Source organism: Amblyomma maculatum, chromosome 1, assembly GCF_055883805.1.
Source record: "Amblyomma maculatum isolate TAMU_Amacu chromosome 1, ASM5588380v1, whole genome shotgun sequence".
Taxonomy (NCBI): Eukaryota; Metazoa; Arthropoda; class Arachnida; order Ixodida; family Ixodidae; genus Amblyomma; species Amblyomma maculatum.
In genome coordinates, this window is record NC_139344.1 from 62620804 (window position 1) to 62640617 (window position 19814).

The 19814-nt window shown below is 44.2% G+C and overlaps 1 protein-coding gene across 2 annotated transcripts in view; it reads left to right on the forward strand.

Moving 5' to 3' along the window:
* Nucleotides 1-19814, forward strand: part of Rop (Syntaxin-binding protein Rop) — a 39010-nt gene that overhangs the window by 16315 nt on the left and 2881 nt on the right. The window contains exons 12-15 of one of the 2 annotated variants that reach the window (XM_084588232.1): nt 7544-7630; nt 11915-12016; nt 17540-17634; nt 18099-18253. In XM_084588232.1, coding sequence (XP_084444358.1) covers nt 7544-7630; nt 11915-12016; nt 17540-17634; nt 18099-18253 — 439 coding nt within the window. The remainder of the gene's footprint in view (nt 1-7543; nt 7631-11914; nt 12017-17539; nt 17635-18098; nt 18254-19814) is intronic. The other variant, XM_084588233.1, reaches the window with a different exon arrangement.

Genomic DNA, 19814 nt, shown 5'->3' on the forward strand with positions numbered 1-19814 from the left:
AGTCTGTTTTTGCTGGTTTCCTTTCTATGGCTTATCAGTCCTCATGGCTTGGAGGAAGCACTGGTGTGACATTACAAAGGACGTAGCAGAGCTAGCAGGTGGGCCCTTAATAAGTGTAGCAGTGTTAAGCAAAAAAAAGGGAGAAAAAAATGCGGAGGGTTTTATTTGGGAAAAGGGCAGTAACTAAACATGGTGAAGCCTCGTTGGTATGTTTTTACGCTTTTCTTAAATAATTCAGGGGTGTGGGATGTAAATTTCGGGAAAACATGCGATCCAAACTTCCTGACTCTGAAAATTGCGGCTGTTGAATGAGGTAGAAAGGCATTTATTTATTTACACTTCGACTTGATAAAAGTGTTGATCAGCATTCCTTAGCATGAGGCATGAACAGCTCCTTCTTTTAGTTCCGGTAGAATTCAGTTCATACTTGCATTGTGCTTAGTGGGGAAAAAAATTCACAACACGCTTGTTCCCATTGACTGCAACGGTGAACAGAGATAGCTTCCTCATTGTTTCCAGATGCTTTGCCCCCTTACAGTAGTGCATTGGGGAGAAGCCATTCTGGTGGCTGACCATGATTGTGTTCTTGCTCTTTGTGCTGCGTTCCCATGACCCGGCCCGCTCGTATGCAAGCGCATAGTTGTAATTCTCAGATGCTTTGCCCCCATGGCCCTGTGAATAATCCGCTTCATTGTTCCTTTTCACATCGTGTTTCTGTGGGAATGGCCCTCTCATATGTTAGCTTAGTGGCCTTCTTTGATGCTTTGCCTCTTTGCACCTAGTCACTGCAAATAAAGTTGCTATGGTGAGTGAGCGCCTCTGTTCTCCAGCTCTTCATGTCTCATGCCCCCAGGTTCAGCCCACCCGTATGCTATCGCATGTAGTTGGATTGCTGTACATGTTATACGACCATATTTTGTCAAAAGTTTGAATGGGTTAGCCTAGAAATTGCGTTATCTGGGAACATATTAACCAGGCAAAAATTGCGCTACTCTGTGGGAGGTTTTTACTGCCCACAGTTTTGAGCTTATAAACCGGTAACATATAAATTAGGTCTACTGTATTGCATTTGATTTCTTTGTTCCTTTTGTTTGTAAGAAATCATTTTGAGAAGCGCAACATTATATGTAGGATGCCCTGCATCCTGCATCCCCCTCCCCTGTTTGGTTTTTCTCACAGCAGGGAGGGGTCTCTCAGAGCCTTGAGAGCTGCTGTATGTTCTTGCACACGTAGCCCCTTAAAAGTGACTGTTTCTCCTTGAACATATACCCCACACAGCGCATTTCAACTCTGCGCTTATTTTGTAGGTACAAGGCTATCTAATTGTGCCAGTTTGAGCCTTGACTTTGTCACAAATGTCTCATGTTCAGCATTTCTAATGTTTGGTGTGTCAAGTTTCGACCTTGTGTGTCCGAAAACTAAAGTGCATTTTTGTTTGCTCCGCTGGCTGCATTCATAAATGTGAGAAGCCTTTCCCGCGGCTGGTAGCTGCAGTATGAAAGACAGCAGCTCATTTGCGCACAATCGCTATCACACACAATCATAATCACAAGCCTCAGTCACTTTTGGATGTTAAACCCCATAAAACCAAACCAAACAACATCTCAGGTGCGTATACTCCCAGAAAAAAAATGATCTTAAAGAAACGAGTGTGGTTTTTACTCATGCTCATTAAGTAACGAATGGTTGAATGCTGATTTTGCTTTCCTGCAGATATCGTTTGCATTGCTATTAGGAACTGGGATGCGAATTGGTGTTTAGAAAGTTAATGCACATGTTGGACTGAATAACTATTTTCATCAGTAGGTATGCTATGCATGTCTCTTCCATGCTGCTGTATATACTGTAGAAACATGCTGTTACAAGTTTCACGAAACTGCGGAAAAAAAAAAATTTAGCAGCCAGGAAGCGCGCGTGAAAGAAAACGTGCATCGTTGTCTACCAGGTTCTTATTTTCTTCTAGTAACAGCGACAAGTTTCTTTGAAATTTGCAAGGCTTTCTGACTCTTGTGATAGTTTTTATGCACAAATGTCCTGAATGCCCCACGGTGGCTCTCAGCTTGCCTAAGCAGTTGTTGGTGGAAAGGAAGTTGCATTAAAGAGAGAAGGCGCGTAGGGTTGGCAAAGTTTGGACACACTTGTGCACACGTGCACTTTTGTGTTTTTTCTGTGGCAGTCACTTTAACACTACACTGTCTTCGTAAATATTGGCAGCTATAAACGGTTCTTTAAGCTGCTGGCAGCGGGGAAAACATGACAAGGAAAAGTGGGTTTTTGAGGCGCCTCTTGTATAGTACTGGCCGTGCGGTGTTTGCTGTAGCATAGCAACATTTCCTGGCCCCCTCGGTTGTTGGCGCTTGCGCCGCAGCGCCAATGGAACTGCACCAGGCATCGGTGGGGGCGCAACACACTGGAAACTGGTGGACACTGGCAGTGGTCAGGCATCGATAAGAGTGTAGAGTACCTCTTTGGCCAGTGTACATGCTGTCGCTGTTCCACCACGCCTGCTAACGTCAAAGTGCCAGCACAAAGTAAAGCATTATTGCAAAAGACAGTAACTGTGTAGCATGTAGGAAAACTGGTACAATTGGAACCCAAGAGCCGAGTTATTATGGCACGAGTTCCTGTGGATGCTTGGACAGGACTGGCTCAGGTAAACATAGCGGCTAGAAAAATGTGCCTTGCCTGGGAACATCAGTGCGTGGCTCATCTAGCAATTCTAGTCATCTAGTTTTGCATTCTCTGCTTTAGGCGATTCTGATTTTCAGAATAACATGTAGTGGCTTCGGTAATGAAGGCAGCCATTATTTTTTCTGTCAAAGTCGCTTTATGTCCTTTGTTGTAAACACAAAGGTTATGAGAACACTCACATAGAATAGAGTGGGTCTGCGCTGCTAGCGACAAGCTTCCTGCGGGAGTGTGCCGCCTGCCGACGTGCGGGGCAGCAGAGCACTGGTAGAACAGTGGTCTGTGGTTGCTGTTAAACCTAATAGCTGCAGTGGGTAACTGCTACTACCACACAGGTTGTGTTGGAAACGGCCACCGAATATTGCAGAAAAGCCTAATCCTGTTAACCAGTTCACCATCAACACAATAACACTATTAAAGTGATGGGATGTTAATATTAGTGAGGTTGGTTTCTGCGACTCCTTGTGTAGTGAAGCAAGTGTGCAAACAATGCTTGCTTGCATAGAGCAATATTCCAAACCATCTATGAAACTGTCATTGTAGCCAGTCATGCCAGATTTTGTCATTATATGCGCATTTGTGGATAACTCTGGTTTAGAATAACATCCACTGATGGGACGTCTGCTAGTAATATGCGATTTGTTGAGATCGTAAGTTTCTTTACTTCATTGATCAGTCGTACCAGGTGTGGTTTCAGCTGTAGCAGCCTGCTTTATTATCCCATCTTCACCATTTCAATTATGTCACCTAGGAACCCAAGAATAACTGTACTGCCCAAATTATTATAAATCATTAGTGATAAAAGATGGGTTCATTATGTGAGAATATATGATAGGTTGCTGCAGTATCATAGACTAACCGCCCGTTGCATGAACAGACAGCTCTGCTTGCGTCTCTGCCTGTAGACAAAAAAATGTGCTTCGTTTCCCCATGTCTTCTACTCTCTTTCTTTGGGAGTCGTTTCCCCTGGCCATGCTCTGATTTGGTGTAAATTATTCAAAGCAATATTCTAGCCTTACTACATAAAAGTATCCTTGACAAACACTTGCTTTTAATGGGTCTCAAAGCTTGGTTGCTGTATTATTGTCAGCATGAAAAGAAACAGGTGCATCGTAACTATCATTGTTGCCATACTAACTGAGCTGACTGAAAAAAAAAATGTCCTGTGCGCTACCATGTAGTAATGTGGAAATACAATGTAGCCTTCCTGCGTTGTTCCAGTTAATGCAATCTGCAAGGTAATTGGCTCCTGCCAGTTTCAGATTGCCATGGTTTTGTTGCCAGAATGTTGGCTTTCATTGTTTGTTTGCTTATATTAAGGTAATGAATTCAGTTAATTTTAATGCACTGTAGTTTCATTGCACTGAAAGTGGGTCTACATGAAAAGTATTATTTTGCTAAGTTATATACAGATTTCTTGTAGGTTGTGCACCTGTCGAAGCGAATCAGTGGCTGTCGTGTCCTGCTACTGAGCGTCAGGTTGCAGGTTTGAATGCCAGCCACATAGCCCCACATATTTATGGAGACACAATAATGCAAGAAACCTCGCTTACTAGGATTAAGAAGCGTGTTTATGGTTTTATTTCATCCGTTTGAGGTTAAAAGTCCTCCACTAGACGTGCCTGATAGCCTGAAAGTTGCTTTAGCTTATTTTTAAAACATATATGTAAATCAAATCTTGCGGATTGTGTTATCATTGTGTATTTTCCAAGTGTTGCCTAAAATGTGAGTTCCTGCTGGCAAGAACCCTCATTTCACTCTGATGATTTCATATTGGTTGGCAAGAAACCAGAGTGCCTACAGTGTGCCCAGCAACATGCATCAAGAATTTAAGGGTGAATCACTCGAAAGAAATTGAGCCAAGTAAATCTTGTCAAACGGCACATTTAGCAGCAACTAGTTTATATTTAAAATTATAATTGCACCTGCTTAATTTGGAGGCATTTAGTAGGCAGCACTTTAGTTATTGCATGCAGTGCTTAGGTGCTGTTTGGATAACTACAGGGTTCTAAAAGAAATGCTATATTCAAAATAACTAATGAGGACATGCTTAATCAGGGAATGCGATAGTATCTGAGTGCTCAACTGCATTTCCTTTGCATGTTTGCTTCAGTTTCTCTGCTGAATTTGTCGGTGTATCACCCGACACCCATCGATGGTTCAGGTAGAACCCTAGATTTTCTGCAGCCTGCAGGACTACAGGAGGTAGTCCTGTGCCTATTGCTGGTACTCATGTTAATTAATGGTATAAAAAAATGTATATATATATATTTCACACAGCTCTTATATAACTTTCTTTTGAACTGACTCCTGAGCACTGAAGTCTGGATCTAAAAAGTAAATAATTGCATCTAATCAGTTAAAGTAGGCACATTTAAAAAGAGGATTTACAGTTGCTATTACATGTGACATTTTTTTTCCACTTCTATGTAACAGGCCACATTTTTGTTTTTCATTATCATGGCACATGTTAGTAAAGATGTTCTGCATGCGATATGCTCATATTTTTGCCCATTTGAAAGGAAGCTTTAAAGGGACACTAAAGACATCGAAAGATGCTATGAAAATCTAATAAACTACATTTGGTGACACTGTCGCCACATATCCGGCAGCAAAAAATCGAATAATTGCTGAGATATTGCGATAAGAAGTTGAGGTTTTTTTCTTGTTCCCGCCGGTCGAATTCAAACTGTTTCCTCCGACTACATAGTCGGAGTTGAGTGACGCACACTATGACGTAAGCGGAGACTCCGTGATAGCTAGCGAGCCAGCGTGGCCCGCGGCGTCGCATCCCTCAAGGGCCAACATGGCATCAGCGTACTCGCAATGACTGCCACAGCTGAAATAAATAAAACGATGAAGAGAGTAATTTACCGAGCGATGGGCCCATAAAGGAAGAAAAAAAAAAAATAGAGTGTGCTTGTAATGCACAATATTTTAAATGTTTCTCAAGCTTTTGCGCTCCTTCTTGCACTGTGTATAAACAAACCGAGCCCTCAGTCATCGCAATGCTTCCCGACATGTTTACATACAAATAAGGTTTAGTTACCAGCAAAATAGTGTCCTTGCTGCTGCGCTTGTCAGTTTTGAAGCTTCGTCGCACTTTTTTCCTTCAAGGTTTGTGCTACCGCTCAGTGTTCAGCGAAAATTACGTCCACGGTAGCAGAGCATGACCGAAGTGCCGGCGCCACTAAATTTACCAGCGCTGTGAAATTCCACATGTTAAAATGGATCCAGTGCACAATATAGTGAGCATAGGCATCCATAACATTAGTTGCAAGATGTGAGAGCAGGCAGCATGCGCCGATGGTCAAGAAGTTGTAATTTTTAGACCGGCAGCAGAAACATTTTATTGTAAATGGGGCCATGACATATAGATCAGAAACATTTCGAAGGTTCCTGTGGCGCGGCGTAGCCGAGCGGTTAGCACCGAGCGTTACGGAACAAGCAGTGGCGAGTTCGAATCTTACCGCTACTGGCGTTTTTTTTTTTTCTACAAATCGATTTTTTTTTTACCTTTTGTAATGTATTTCTGGTGCTTCGTTATTTTTAGTTTTTACCCGAGGCCCTTTTTTTCACCAGGCGACGAGCGCAATATATCGACGCTCTCCTTTGTATGAGCGGCAAGTATGATATGCCCCTTTTGTTTACGACGCCTGCAAATAGCACGTTGAAGGTCTTGTTGACGCAGTATGTTGGTCAGATGTGCCATGATTTAGTGAACAATTGAATGATAATGCGTTTTTCCTTCGGTACTTAGCATATGTATGCTTTTCGTGGCGTACGTAGCTGCAGTCGAGCGGTCAGGTCCCAGTCGAAGCGGCGGCGGCAGCGATATGTTGGTGCAGAAGTGTGAACGAAGGAGTGTGTCGACGGCAGCGGATTACGCTCGCTCGCGCCTCCGAATGCTCAGATGGGAACCAGCAAGGCGCATCTGCTGCTCCAAGCTCGTAATTCAGGCACTGCAGGTCCAAACAAACTATCCGAGTGCGCACAAAATGCCTGAGCCGAAACATAACCAAAACTGAAGTGGGCGCCTGTGGCGCCTCCAAGTATATTTTTGTATTTGCCTTGCAACGTTTACATTGTCTTTTCGCCGTCGTTTAAGTATGATAAAAGCGTGTTATTATATTCGAGACAAAACCTACGACCGCATTCAAACGGGCAACGTAATTCGCATTTGTCAGCCTTCGTGATCCCTAGCGCGTCACGTGATTTGTAGTTGCGCATTTCGGCTGTGGCGGCGATACCTGTATTTCTGTTCTTCCTCTTTACTACCTTATAACAGCTCTGTTTTCAGTAAGAGTGGATTTTTTGTAATCAGGAATAGGCATTCTATCGATGCAAGCCCACTTCAGTTTTCTCTTTAGTGTCCCTTTAAAAGGAAATGCCTGGTGTCCAAAACACTGAAGGAATTGCTTGTTATGAAAGCTCACAAAGAGCAAATGAATGACATTCTGAATGGCACAGAGAGAAAGTTCATATTTGAGTGGTGTTGGAAGAACATTGTTGAAATCGTGTCCACAGCTGCGGATTGGTATTGGAAGCAGAACATGTCAAATATATAGTCATCTGACTCAATCTTTGAATGTGTGCTGCTTCTGCCAAGGAAGCTAGGTTGATTCAGCAGCATAATAAAGAAAGTAATAAAGATTGACTTTCACTCAAGTAGTACTTTCTTTCTGTGCCAAGCCTTGCAGTGTCAGCTTTCTTCGCAGACTGTGAGACCAAGGATGTGCTTTTGTGATTTTGATGCTGTGAGAAATGATTGCATAAGCAAAACCTGCACATTTATGTGGCTGGTAGACGTGAAGCAAGGGAGCGCCTGACCACATGTGTGAAGTTTTGTTTACAGCAGCGAGAGCTTGAGAAACTGCCACCGTTCAACTCGCACACCCCGCTACTGTTATCTCAACAGTTTACCAATGAAGTTCTGGGACTAGTACGTCACCACTTTTTTTGTTCCTCTCTTCTCGCGGCGGGACCAACCGGGCCACATGCTTGCTCTGTCTCTCTGCGCGCTGCCTGTCACCAAGGGTGCCCTGTGTGCGTGTGTGTGTGTGTGTGATGATGTCTGCCGGCACTCGTCATGAAGGCACACAAACCTCCATCCACACTTGCCCGCCTCTGCTCCGCTTTGTCGTTACTTTCTAATGCGCATCTGCTGTATTGCGGGAAACATCCTGTTGTCCCCCAGCGTAGAGAGTCTTCCCTTTGTGACCCTTGGTAGTCGGTGGTTTGGACTCCTCTCAGCCCATCACACTCTATGTAGTTGTCTTCAGTGCTGCTTTTGTGTGGCCGTAGGCAACAGCAGTAGTCTGCTTCATCTGGCCAGGGGTCTGAAATGTCTGGCCTGCAAAGTTGACTTTGAAACCCTATAGTAGACAGATACCAATGTAGACTGTGTGACCTCCTGAAGAGGGCTTCATCATGATTTTTCAAGAAATGGAGAAGGTGAAGTAATGAAGCATTTGTTAAAAGGGATGGATTCGTCCAAAAGCAATTCTGAATCGAATACACTTAATTTTATGCTTAATCCCTCAAATAGAAGGCAGTGGTAAAACTGCCCCTAAATGTGGATGTACAGTAATGCAGTTATTTATGATGATCTAGTAATATGTATATATCTCACTTATTTATATCTCTAGAGGGGGCCGTTGCAGTGTTTTAGAAATGTTATGACCCCCTTCACCCCTTCCCCGTCACACTGTTGCCCTTCTTACGTGAAGCGGTGTTGCAACACTTGCATCCAAACAGAAAATGTCTCCTCAATCAGAGCTCATTCGATGCTATATCGGAACATGGTGCAACATTGCTACTCTGCTTTGAGTATTTTCAGAGTAATCGTTGAGCCTCCAGTACGGCATCTCATAGCCTGAGTCGCTTTGGAACATTAAACCCCACAAACCAAGCCAAACCATCATAAAAATTAGAAGTCACCTGTGAATCTTGGGGCTTTAGGTGAATGAAGCTTGTGTAGTCATGGCGCTGCAGTGAGCGTGCTGAACCATCCTTTGCATCTTTCATTGTTTCTTGTAATGAAATAAAACTAAATTGAAGTTTCCCACGTTGTGCAGATTTGCAAGCTCGGTGACAGAAAAAATAAATATGAGCAAATAATTTTATAGTGCTTCTTGCTAGTTACAGGGGAGTAGGTGATTTCACATTGCAATCGGTGAAAACTTTTTCAAGGGATTGTGTTTGGTTGTAGTGGATTTTCAACTCTCTGCGTGCCAGCTGTGGCCTTGGTGTATGCTCTCTTCGTTCATTGCCTGGAAGCATGCAAGGTTGTTTTTCTTTTTCAAATGGTTCCGCTAGCTCACATTCAGCAAAAAAAAAAAAAAATGCTGACAAAAATGCACACTTCGTTTTCAAATGGAATCACACCATTTTAGTGCAAGCTTTGACTAGCAAACAGCTCATTACGAGGGATCAAGTGAAAGAAGTCCTTTGCACCATTGCAGAAGGTATGATCAGTGCACTCGCTCTGTACCAGATAAAAAAAGTATTTAAACGCCTTCTGTGCCAAGAGTGCCTTTAAGGTCAGGTTCAATGCTAAACAGGAGGTTCTCACTTAAAACAGGCCACACTCAAACCCACATAGGTGTCATGTTACAGGAAACATCGATCATTCCTAAAGCCCGAGGGTGGCACATGAATGTGAATCAATTAACTGTGTATAATTGTCCTCAGAAATCCCATTTCAGTTTTGGGTGAGGTTTCATTCTTCTATCAAAATATGGTTTGAGTTGCACTGATCTCGTACAAAGTCCCTTCTTCAATCCCCTGCATGCCAGCACAAGTTGAGACCTCTGGCCAGTTACAGTGCCATCTCATTTGTGATGCCCCTTCATTTTTGGTGGTGTGCACATTACTATAGGTGCACTTTGTTCACATTGTCTGTTGTCTTTTGGTCCTTTCTTACGTGCTGCGTTTCCAATGGTGATGGTGGTTTCCAGTGGTGTGGTGCACATTGTGGGGGGTCTGTGCATTGTAGTCTGCGGGATTTTTTTTTTTTCCTTAGCGGGCACTGAAATGGGTTGCTGTGCACTGCCTGACTTATAGGACTGGGGGAATGTAATTTTATTGCTGTTAGTGCACAGAATATCAGACAGTTACAGCTTCCAACCAGTTATATATATTTTGAAGAGAATTTTTGTGAAGGACCAGTAGCGACACATAGTACTCCTCTACTGGTTAGGGTTCTCACTTCTGCTCAACAACTTAGCAACTCAGTTCTTGAACTTAGCATCCCCCAGGAGCCAGAGTTTGCTGGACTTGCTTTTGCTTTTATGGTTGAGATGCCACCCGTTTTCTTTTTTCTACGGCTAGCACCTGTAAATCTTGGTGTGGTACTTTCTCAAATGGCACCTGTCAACATTGCTAGTATCATTTTGTCATGTTTTTGGACAGCTAAAGGGGGGGGGGGGGGGACACTGCTGAAGATTGAATGAAAAGTAGGTCTAGGAATACATAGAAACACATGTTTTGAAAGCAGTAATGCACCTGTGGTGTTAACCTTTGGCAAAGGGCAACTATGAACATCTTAGGACAGATTGGGAAAGTATCGAACATCATTTTTAAATCGGAGTATTTTTGAAACTTGAAACCTATGGGGGTACAAGTCAAATGTGCAACCCAGAGGAAAGCAAATGTAAGCAAAACTTACCGAAATATTTTCCCCATTTTACAGAGCACCAATAATGGTGGCATGTTGTTAAAAGTTGGACAGTACTTCGAAGAATAGTGCCACAAAGCATTTGAGGGAAGTCACTGAAAATAATGTTTGTTGCGAAGCCGCACAAAAGGCTCTCTATACCCACTCAGTATTTCTTCAGATCATGCAAGCTTCTCCTATAGTTGTACATACTTCCACATGCGCAGAATTCGCTCACTACTGTTCTAACTATATAGCTTTGGCATCACAGCATTTAGAAAGCATTTTTCAAATGCCACTGCAAGCGAACAAAAGAGAACCGCACACTGTAGCAGGTGACTGTGCAGATGACACCCACGGCTGCATTTAGTCCTGGCGGCTGTAAGCACTACCTTTGTGCGTAAACACTGTGTTGGTCATCTGGTACTTTGTGCGGTTCATTTACCACTTAACAGAATGTCCGAGGACAGCCGTCAGAGTGAAATTTGGCATCATTTGAATGGCAGTATTTGCGAGGGAATATAGCATGTGCGGCAGCGTATGTTGCATTACGCGATAAGCGTGCTGAATTTGGGAGAAGCACCCTGCAGATAATGAGCCTTTTGAAGGTATGTTTGGCTTCGCAGCGCACATTTATCAAGTCGTTTCAACAATGCATTACCTTTGAAAGATGTAGCACACTTTGTCACACACCTGCTTTTAACGAGAGGCCACCACCTCTATTGGTGCTCTCTAAAACGAAAAAAATATTTTGGTAAGTTTTGCTTAAATGTATTTCTATGGGTAGCGCTGCGGGCATATGCCCTGTACGATTCATGATGTTTTAAAATACTCAATTTTTGAAATGGTGCTTCATACTTTCATAACCTGTTCTAACATGTTATGGTTACCCTTCCCGGAGGGACATAATCATAGGAGCAGTGTGAAATCTGAAAACTGCTTTGAAAACATCAGCTTCCATGTAGCCCTACGGATGCCTAGCCTACTTTTCGCTGCCAGTTGGCCCAGCTGCTATGACAGCACCACTGCATCTTGCTTACGTAACAGATTAGTTTTGATCTAAAAAGTACCTAAAGTGGGAATGTGTGGTTTTCTTAATTGCTAAAACGTTTAATGGGGTGTGAGCTGCAGTTTGCCTTACTTTGCATATCTGTTCGCAAGGTATTTGAAAGAACCCACAGATGGAAGCTTTGACTGTCTGACTTTCTGTTTGTGCAGTGTTACAAGTTTCTTAGCAGTGACTAATTGTGCCGTACAGTGTTTTGCTAAGATAAGCTGAAACAAGGTATCGTAAAGATGGCTTCAGTGAACTTTCAAGGAAAAGGTAGTTTGTTTTTTTCAAAGATTTTGTCAGCCATATTTAGCAGTAGCAGTATTGGAATTGGACTGCATGCACTTTTAGAGTTTTCTGGGACAATATGTGAGATGGCAAGAGACCGGAATCATCGGCACGTGGTCTTGAATAGCATGTTTTCTCTGGTGCACCACTGGTAAATTATAGCTTGCATTTATTAAAGGAGCCAGGCAATCTCTGAGAATGGACATAACTGGTGGCGCACATCATTGCAGGGAAGCCGCAAGAAAGTCTACCATGTGCCCCGAAAAGAGCGCATAACTGAACAGACGTACCAGATGTCCCGCTGGACCCCTGTCTTGAAGGACATCATGGAGGTGAGACGCTGTATACTGATGTATACCGAGTAGGGTTCCTTTTTAGCTCGGCTGATTCTCTAACACAATAAACCTGACCTACTACATTTTAATACCTTGGATGTATAAGTGAAGCGACTAGTCCTCACTGCCCCATTTATGAACTGTACACCATAGCAGCAGTGGCTTGATACGCATTTTCCACGCCTTGGTGTCGTTTGTTGCCCACAATTCAAGAAATTTTGAGGTGATGTCTGCCTTTGCCGCATAGTTCACATACAGTCGAACCCGGATATATCGAACTCGAAGAGGATCGCGAAATAGTTCGATATATCGATAATTCGATATACAGAAATCGGCTTGTGACGACACTTACGATGCGAAAAAACGATACCGTATTTGTCGCGTAATCAACCCACTCGCATAATGAACCCACCCTCCACTTTTACACTCGAGAATTTGAAAGAAAAAAAAAAAGAAAATGCGTAAAGGCCAGCTCGCTCACATGCAAGCGATTGAGCGATCTCAGCGACGAGCGGCAGCGACAGAGTGAAAAATTTCAAACTTGTTGGAACTGCGTCCCCCTCGCCGCTCGAGCCACCGCGGCAGCTCAAAACAAAGTTTCTGTGTCACCGCGGCAGAAATCAGAAATAATCGCGAGCGTTTTCGCTTGCATGCCGATGGCGCGCGTCACTCCGTTTCGGTGGTCTCATCCACAGCTCATTTCTTGGCAGTGTGCCAAGATGCTGCGCAGCGATAACGTCACGGCGCGTTTATCTTTTGATAGCTCCTGCGGTGGCGGGGAGCGAACTTGGCAAAGTGCCCGTGATGGCTTGATTGCACAAGCCGCGCCGCGCTTGGGGCGGGCGTCATGATCGCAGCAGCTGACCGCGTGCTTTCGTTGATTCATACATGCAGAATAAACGACTCCCGCAAAAAAAAAAAAAAAAAAAAAAAAAAACGCACCGCCGCTTAACGTGCGAACAGCACAACGATAAGAAAGGATGACTCTAAAAAAATTTAAAAAAAAAAACAGAACTGCCGCTTCTTAACGTCTCCAGGCGCCATAGCCACGTCAGCCGCCGCAGAGGGTTCGCAACACACGCTGGAGAAAGCGTCCAACGTCTGTCTGAGCGCGTGATGAAGGAGAGAGATAGCTCGGCAAAAGAATGGGCACACCCACGCACATGGCTTGCAAACGTCATGTGTTGGCGCGCGGGAAACGATAACTGCAGATTGCAGATGCGTGCGCCTTTGGGGAATGGGCGCGGCGCTGCCCAGACCAGCCGTCGCCGAACTGTTCCTTCTCATTCCTTCCGCGCATGGCTTGAAAACGTCACGCGGCAAACGGCCAAGGGTGATGCGATCGTCTTTGGGGAGGCACACTTTCCAATGCGTGGTGCGGAGTTCGATATATCGAACAACCCGTGAAATGAAGTTCGATATATGACGCGGCTTTCCTATACTTTTACATGGGATTTTCAAGGGGATATTCCATGAGTTCGATATAACCGGGTTCGACTGTATAATGCTTACTTTTGCTTCTAAATATTGGTGGGTGCTTCTAAATATTGCTTCTAAATATTGTGCTTGCTGCAGAACAAAGCATAGGCTGAAATTTTGTTTTACGCTGAAATGCGCATCCTGTGCCTCATATTTTGCATGCAAAACCACTTCTGGATTTGATTTTGCAATTGACTGTGGCTCCCTTGCAGTTTGCATCGTCATGCATGTCCCTATGGTGTTGGAGGGTAGCTACTTCAATTGACTTGTCTACCTTATATCTAATTAAGGGTGTAGGTTGTGTATGGGATCATTTTGAACAAACTGTGCTTGGCTCACCAGCGTCAACTAGTACAAGCTGTGTATCAGACCATGTGTTGGTGAATGAGAGTTACTTCCAGTTGTAGTAAAGTCGAGCCCACTTATAACAGCCGCAGATATAACAAACGCTCGCTTAGTACGAACGAGGGCGGTGCTACCGTCAAAATATATATTGGGGCAATGGCACAGTGTCTCACATAGAACAAACTGTTGTGGCCTCGACACTCGGTTAGAGCGAACGGAAGGCTGTCGGGCCCCCGTAGTTGACCGAGCCGGCGGTGTTTGGCGCGGTTTCGCTCGACTGCGAACCCGCAGCAGGTGAATTTCGCGCACTTTGTGTTCCCCTGACACGACGCGAACACAGAGCGCAAAAAGCGTCCCCCGGCACTCCTTTGCGGGTAAAATAAAGTAAAAAAAGCAAAAGCGCGCGTTGAAAAATGAAAATGAAAAAGCGCGTGTGCGCGGTGACAAAAGAGAAAGTGGCGCCGCCCGCGTCCCTGTGATGCATCCACGTGATCTGCGTCGGCCAATCCGGAAAGTCAGGCGCCTGCTCTACCGGCTCAAACCGGTTCTCCATTTGTTGCTCCGTTGCCACCCTGCGCTGAGGGCATTGCACCGTCGATTCTTTCTGTGCGATGGCACTGCGTTGACATCGTTGCCGCATCCGCCTTTCCCAGATCGGGGAGTTGAAGGCTGCCTCAACGCGCGAGCCCAAGGGCTTGACTTGCACCTGGTGCGATGGAGGACTGTACGCCGGACCTCTTCAGGTGCTAAAAGGAAAGCTGTCGACATCGCAACGCAGATGGCCATTGTTAATGAACTTGCTCAAGGTGCAAAAAACTGCGAACTGGTCAAGAAGTACTGACTGTCGAAATCGACCATTTCAGCCATTGCTAAGGGCAAGGAAAAGATTCTTGCTGCTACCGTGAATGCCGACCCGACGACTAGAAAGCACCTTCGGAAGGCGACCTACGCGGACGTTGAGGACGGACTGCTGAAGTGGTTCGCTGACACCCGGTCTCGCAACGTTCCGATCAGTGGACCGCTGATGCTCTCCAAGGCTAAAGACTTCGCCTTACTTTTGGACTTTCCCGATTTGTTTTCAAGGCGGTCGTCGGCGAGGCCACATCTGTGAACAACGAGGACGTCGATGCGTGGCTTTCCGACAACCTCCCAACAATCACGAGCTATGCTCCACAGGACGTTTACAATGCCGACGAGACTGCGTTGTTTTATCAAACGTTGCCATCTAAAACGCATGCCTTGAAAGGCGACAAGTGTGCAGGAGGGAAGAACAGCAAGTTGCTCATAATCGTTCTTCTGTGTGTCAATATGAACGGCAGTGACCGGCGGCTGCCTTTTGTCATGGGCAAGTCACGTAAGCCACGATGCTTTGGAAGCTACGTGCCCTTACGCTACAGGAAGAATACAAAAGCCTGGATGAGTCATGACTTATTTGCCGAGTGGCTTGTCGAGTTCGACCGCGACATGGCACGAAAAAAACAGGAAGGTCCTGCTCGTGCTGGATAACTGTGCGGCACACCATGTGCAGCCTTCCTTGAGTGCTGTGACACTGCTCTTCTTGCTTCCCAATGCGACCTGCAAAATTCAGCCGCTGGATATGGGCATCATTCATGCGTTCAAAGTGTGCTACCGGCGACGCGTCATCCAACGCTTGTTGATCGCGATTGATGCTGCCATGCCAGTCCACATCAGCTTGCTGTGAACGCTTCAACCGTGATCGGTTACATCGCGTCGCTTAAGGAACTCGTGTGCAGCAGAGGCCTTGGCGATGAACATATTGCCGCGCTGGAAAAATTAGAAACGGCAGTGATGCGATCAGCTTTGAAGAAGCAGACATGCATCACGGACTTTTTTCAAAAATAAAGTTAACTTTCGTCTCACTTGCTCTTTTTGCCCGTATTATGGGTGGTCCACTTGCTACGAACTTTGAATACAACGAACAAATGCTGCGTGACGATCAAGTTCGTTATAAGTGGGCTGGACTGTATCCACAAAGCATTGTAAATTGGACTGTTTTAGTGTTTTAGTTGCTAAGCCATATTTGCTGTCAAATGTGACCTAATTCACGCAGTTATTACAGTGGTGCCTCATTAACTGCGTGAATGTAGACTGCTCGAATTGCGGACAGGCTTTTTTGGGACTAAACTACTTTAATGTATTCATGCCTCGTTATTATGAAAACCCACCATCTAGGCAACTTAACGTGAGATCGTTGACAAATAGCTGAACATCCTCAGTGTGGCATCAGTGAACGGTCAGGGAAAATGCAAAGATCACATTAAGGCTCGTGTTTTTTGTCACGCTAATATGGACCAGTGACCTGTCAGTGCACCTTACCATATTCTGTATTGCATGAATGGCTGTGAAGAACACTCTCTGCAGCCTGTGCTGCGTAGAAAACTGCATTCAGCAGCTTTCAGCTGAGTTCCAATCCGTACCACCAGTTTGTGGGGTTCATTTGTCCATTAGACGCTTTCAGACATATATATCTCTAGACACATCAACTTTCACCACAGTATTTATGGGGGCAGAGATAATGGGATTATAGCTCCCAAAATTATGTCTAGTAATTTGAACTTGACAGGCCACCACTATGCTCAAAAGCGAACGTTAGCCGTCGCATTTTTTTTTTATATGTATATATATTTTAGCAGTTAATTTTAACGGCATCTGGCTTTATGGACAGTTGGGCTTAGTAACCGAAGTGCCCACATTAACAAGCAACGACTGTATATTAACAGCTAGTATGGCTCAAGCAGATTTAGCTACACTGTGTGGAAGTTGTGTAATGGTGAGTATATAGTACTCTATTTGTGCTAGATTGCACCACTGCACCGAGTAACTTTTTGTGAGAATTGGGGTGTATTTGGTGAAGTTGCACTAATTTCGTGCCTAAATATGTTTCTACATTTCCCACAAACAAAAGGAGTCTCCTTAGTTTTGCCTTCACTTGATGCAAGGGTCATGATTTATCGTAATCCGCTTTGTACGATGACATCATCAGAATGTGGTATAACTTGAAGGAACACAGGATGACAGGGTGACATCGAGAGAGAGGAAGCTGCGCACCCTAACACTGGCAAGCCACTGACTGAATTCACGTCGCTATTCGCATGTAAGAGAAGTTTGTGACAGGCAGGTGCTTTGCTGCCTTGTGCATTCCTACGATTGGACAGTGCATGTGTCCAGACTAGTCGCTGTTCTTACTCAGACTCATTTCTGGAACTGTTCTTACTTGCAGACTGCTTTGTGCGCTATCCGAGCTCTGGTGCAAGTTCTAGCTTCCACAGTGTTTGTGACTATGAAATTGTTCCAAATCCTTCAAAGGCTGTGACGAACGCAAAAAATGCACTTCAGCTTTCAAACCAGTTTTTTGGCACATCGACTATACTCGTCCAACTGTTATCATTTGCATAATACCTGCTTCCAGGTGCAAGTGCAGACTATTGTCTCAGCATCTTTTAAATATATTAATGCCTATTATTTTGGTGCAAAATTTGAGCACATGGTTTAATTGAATTTGAATTTTAACAATTTGTCGACATTTTTATTTGACACTTCTTCATTTTTAAAACCCTCAATCTAGTTTTTTCTTTCCTTTTTTTTATCCTTTCTTCCAAGACCTTCATCATCTTTGTGTCATGACAACACCATTAATATTGAATGTGAATTATCTTCATCACCAATTTCTTACAGGACGCCATTGAGGACAAGCTTGATGTGAAGCACTTCCCATACTTGAGTGGAGGACGTGTTCCTCCCACAGGCTATGGGAGGTCGGCGCCAACAAGGTGATTAGTCATTTAAATTGAATAGTTTGTCCAACACAAGTAGTAGTATAGCAGTGTTTACTCAATTTACACTAATAGCCACACACTCACTAGCTTCGTTGCCTTGCCTAGTTAACCTGGGCCTATGTATGGCATCTTTTGAAGTTCAAAGTAGAGCTGGTATTGAGTGAAATGTACTAGGATGGTTTCTGAGGAGTTTGGTACACCCTGCTGCTGTAGCACTTGGGTGCCTGCCTAGTTTAGTAAGCAATATCGGGGGATGACTGCATGCCTTGCATACCGCTGCACCTAAAAGTTGACCGTAATTGTTACTGTGCCTTATAGACAATTAGTGTTACTTGTTGTTACTTACTAGCTTGTGGTTTAGGTTAAGAAAACTGAACTTTACTAGGGTGAAACTTTGAATTCTCTTTTGTGCTAGTTCTTGATGTGTGTGTTGATGGTGAACAAATGTTTGTTTACAGTCAGCGCTATGGCCACTGGCACAAGGACAAGAACACACCCAATGTCAAGAATGTGCCTCGCCTGATAGTCTTTGTCATTGGTGGCATGACCTACTCGGAGATGCGCTGTGCATACGAAGTCACCAAGGAAGTGAAGAACTGGGAGGTTATCATTGGTGAGTACCATTATTTGATCGAGTATTATGACCTGCAAGCTTTGCTTGCATAGATGCTTCCTAGCAGGATAACGTTTGTACTCCCCCTTTTTTTTTGATCAGTGAAGCTTCCAGCTGATATTAAGCTCTTCATTGGCTATGGTGGCTCCGTGGTTACAAGTTCTGGTAATGAGCATGAGGTCACAGGTTTACTCTAGCCACAGCAGATGCAGCTCAATGAAGGCAAAACACAAAAATTCTTGTCTTCAGATTTTATCATGTGGTAATTAACCTGACATGTTTAAAGAGCCCAACATGCTTGGCTTGCAGAAAGCAAATCTACAAGCCATGGCATTTTTTTTTTCTTTAGGTGTACTGCAATACAGAATTCAGATTATTTTTTTTTTTTGAGAGAACATTTACTAGGAAGCTTTTTCTGAGCGTAAGTGTCGAATCATGCAACCGGTATGCAGCACTGTGCATATACCAAGTTGCTTATCTCGGGCCTGCCCTTCACATTGCTATTTCGTCATGAATTTTGCGTCACTTTTGCTGGCATACAGTTTAAACTAGAGCAAGTGTTTGGAGTTTTCTGTTTACATGCAATGTATTCTCAGCTAAAAAAAAGAAAAAGAAACAAAAACATTGCAAATGTGATCCCAGTGATTAATCCCTTACGCACTCGATTGTGTGAGTGTTGCTCCTGGAGCTGTGGACATTTTTGGCCCACAAGAATATAGGACCACAGTGGAAGAAAGAGAGGTGATCCGACGGTGCCGCGAGAAGCGGCCGCTTAGTGCAACTTTTACACATGATGCGGCCGCCAGTGGCAGCACCGGCACTGGAGGCCTGTCTCGTCGCTCGTTTCGCTGGTGCTTCTATGGGCGCGCCTGTGACGGGTGCTTGATTTTGACACATAGAGGCGTTCGCATGCTTGGAACAATTTTTTGGAGGGGTTAGAGGTATGTACCTATATTCCTGCCCATTTTCTGGGTTATAATTTGACCCAGGGCAGCATGAACGGTTTAACTGATATGCAACTTTGAGGTTTGCACGATAGTTGGGTAGTGTAATATTGTCTGAAAGCACTCGAGTGAACGCCGCGTAAAAGGCATTCAAAGGAGTGCAAAAGAACTATATTAGCCTCCACAGCTGCCAAGATGCTATCTGGATAGAAAAGGAATGCGGACACTGAAGCGCCCACAATATTCGCTATTCAAATTTCTTCTCATTGCGTTTCTAACCGTGATGAGAAATTCGAATAGCAAAGCGCGCTATTCAAATAACATGTTAACCACATCAGTTATAATGCAGACGACTCTAGTGCTTTTTTGCTGCCACCCAGACATCAACATAACGACAAGATATTCACAGCAGAGCCTGCAGGTGTGCCAATGTGTTCGCATTTCTTTTTTATCACGTAGTAAAGCATTATGGCACAATTTCAAGCTAGGATGCTACAATCGATTGTTTTATTTGTTTACTTGTAGAGAAAGCTTTGTAGTCCGTAGGCCTTTTTTTCTAATTTACTGGAAAATATGTACGTGTGAGGCATCTAAGCAGGTAGCTGATATCGTTTAAT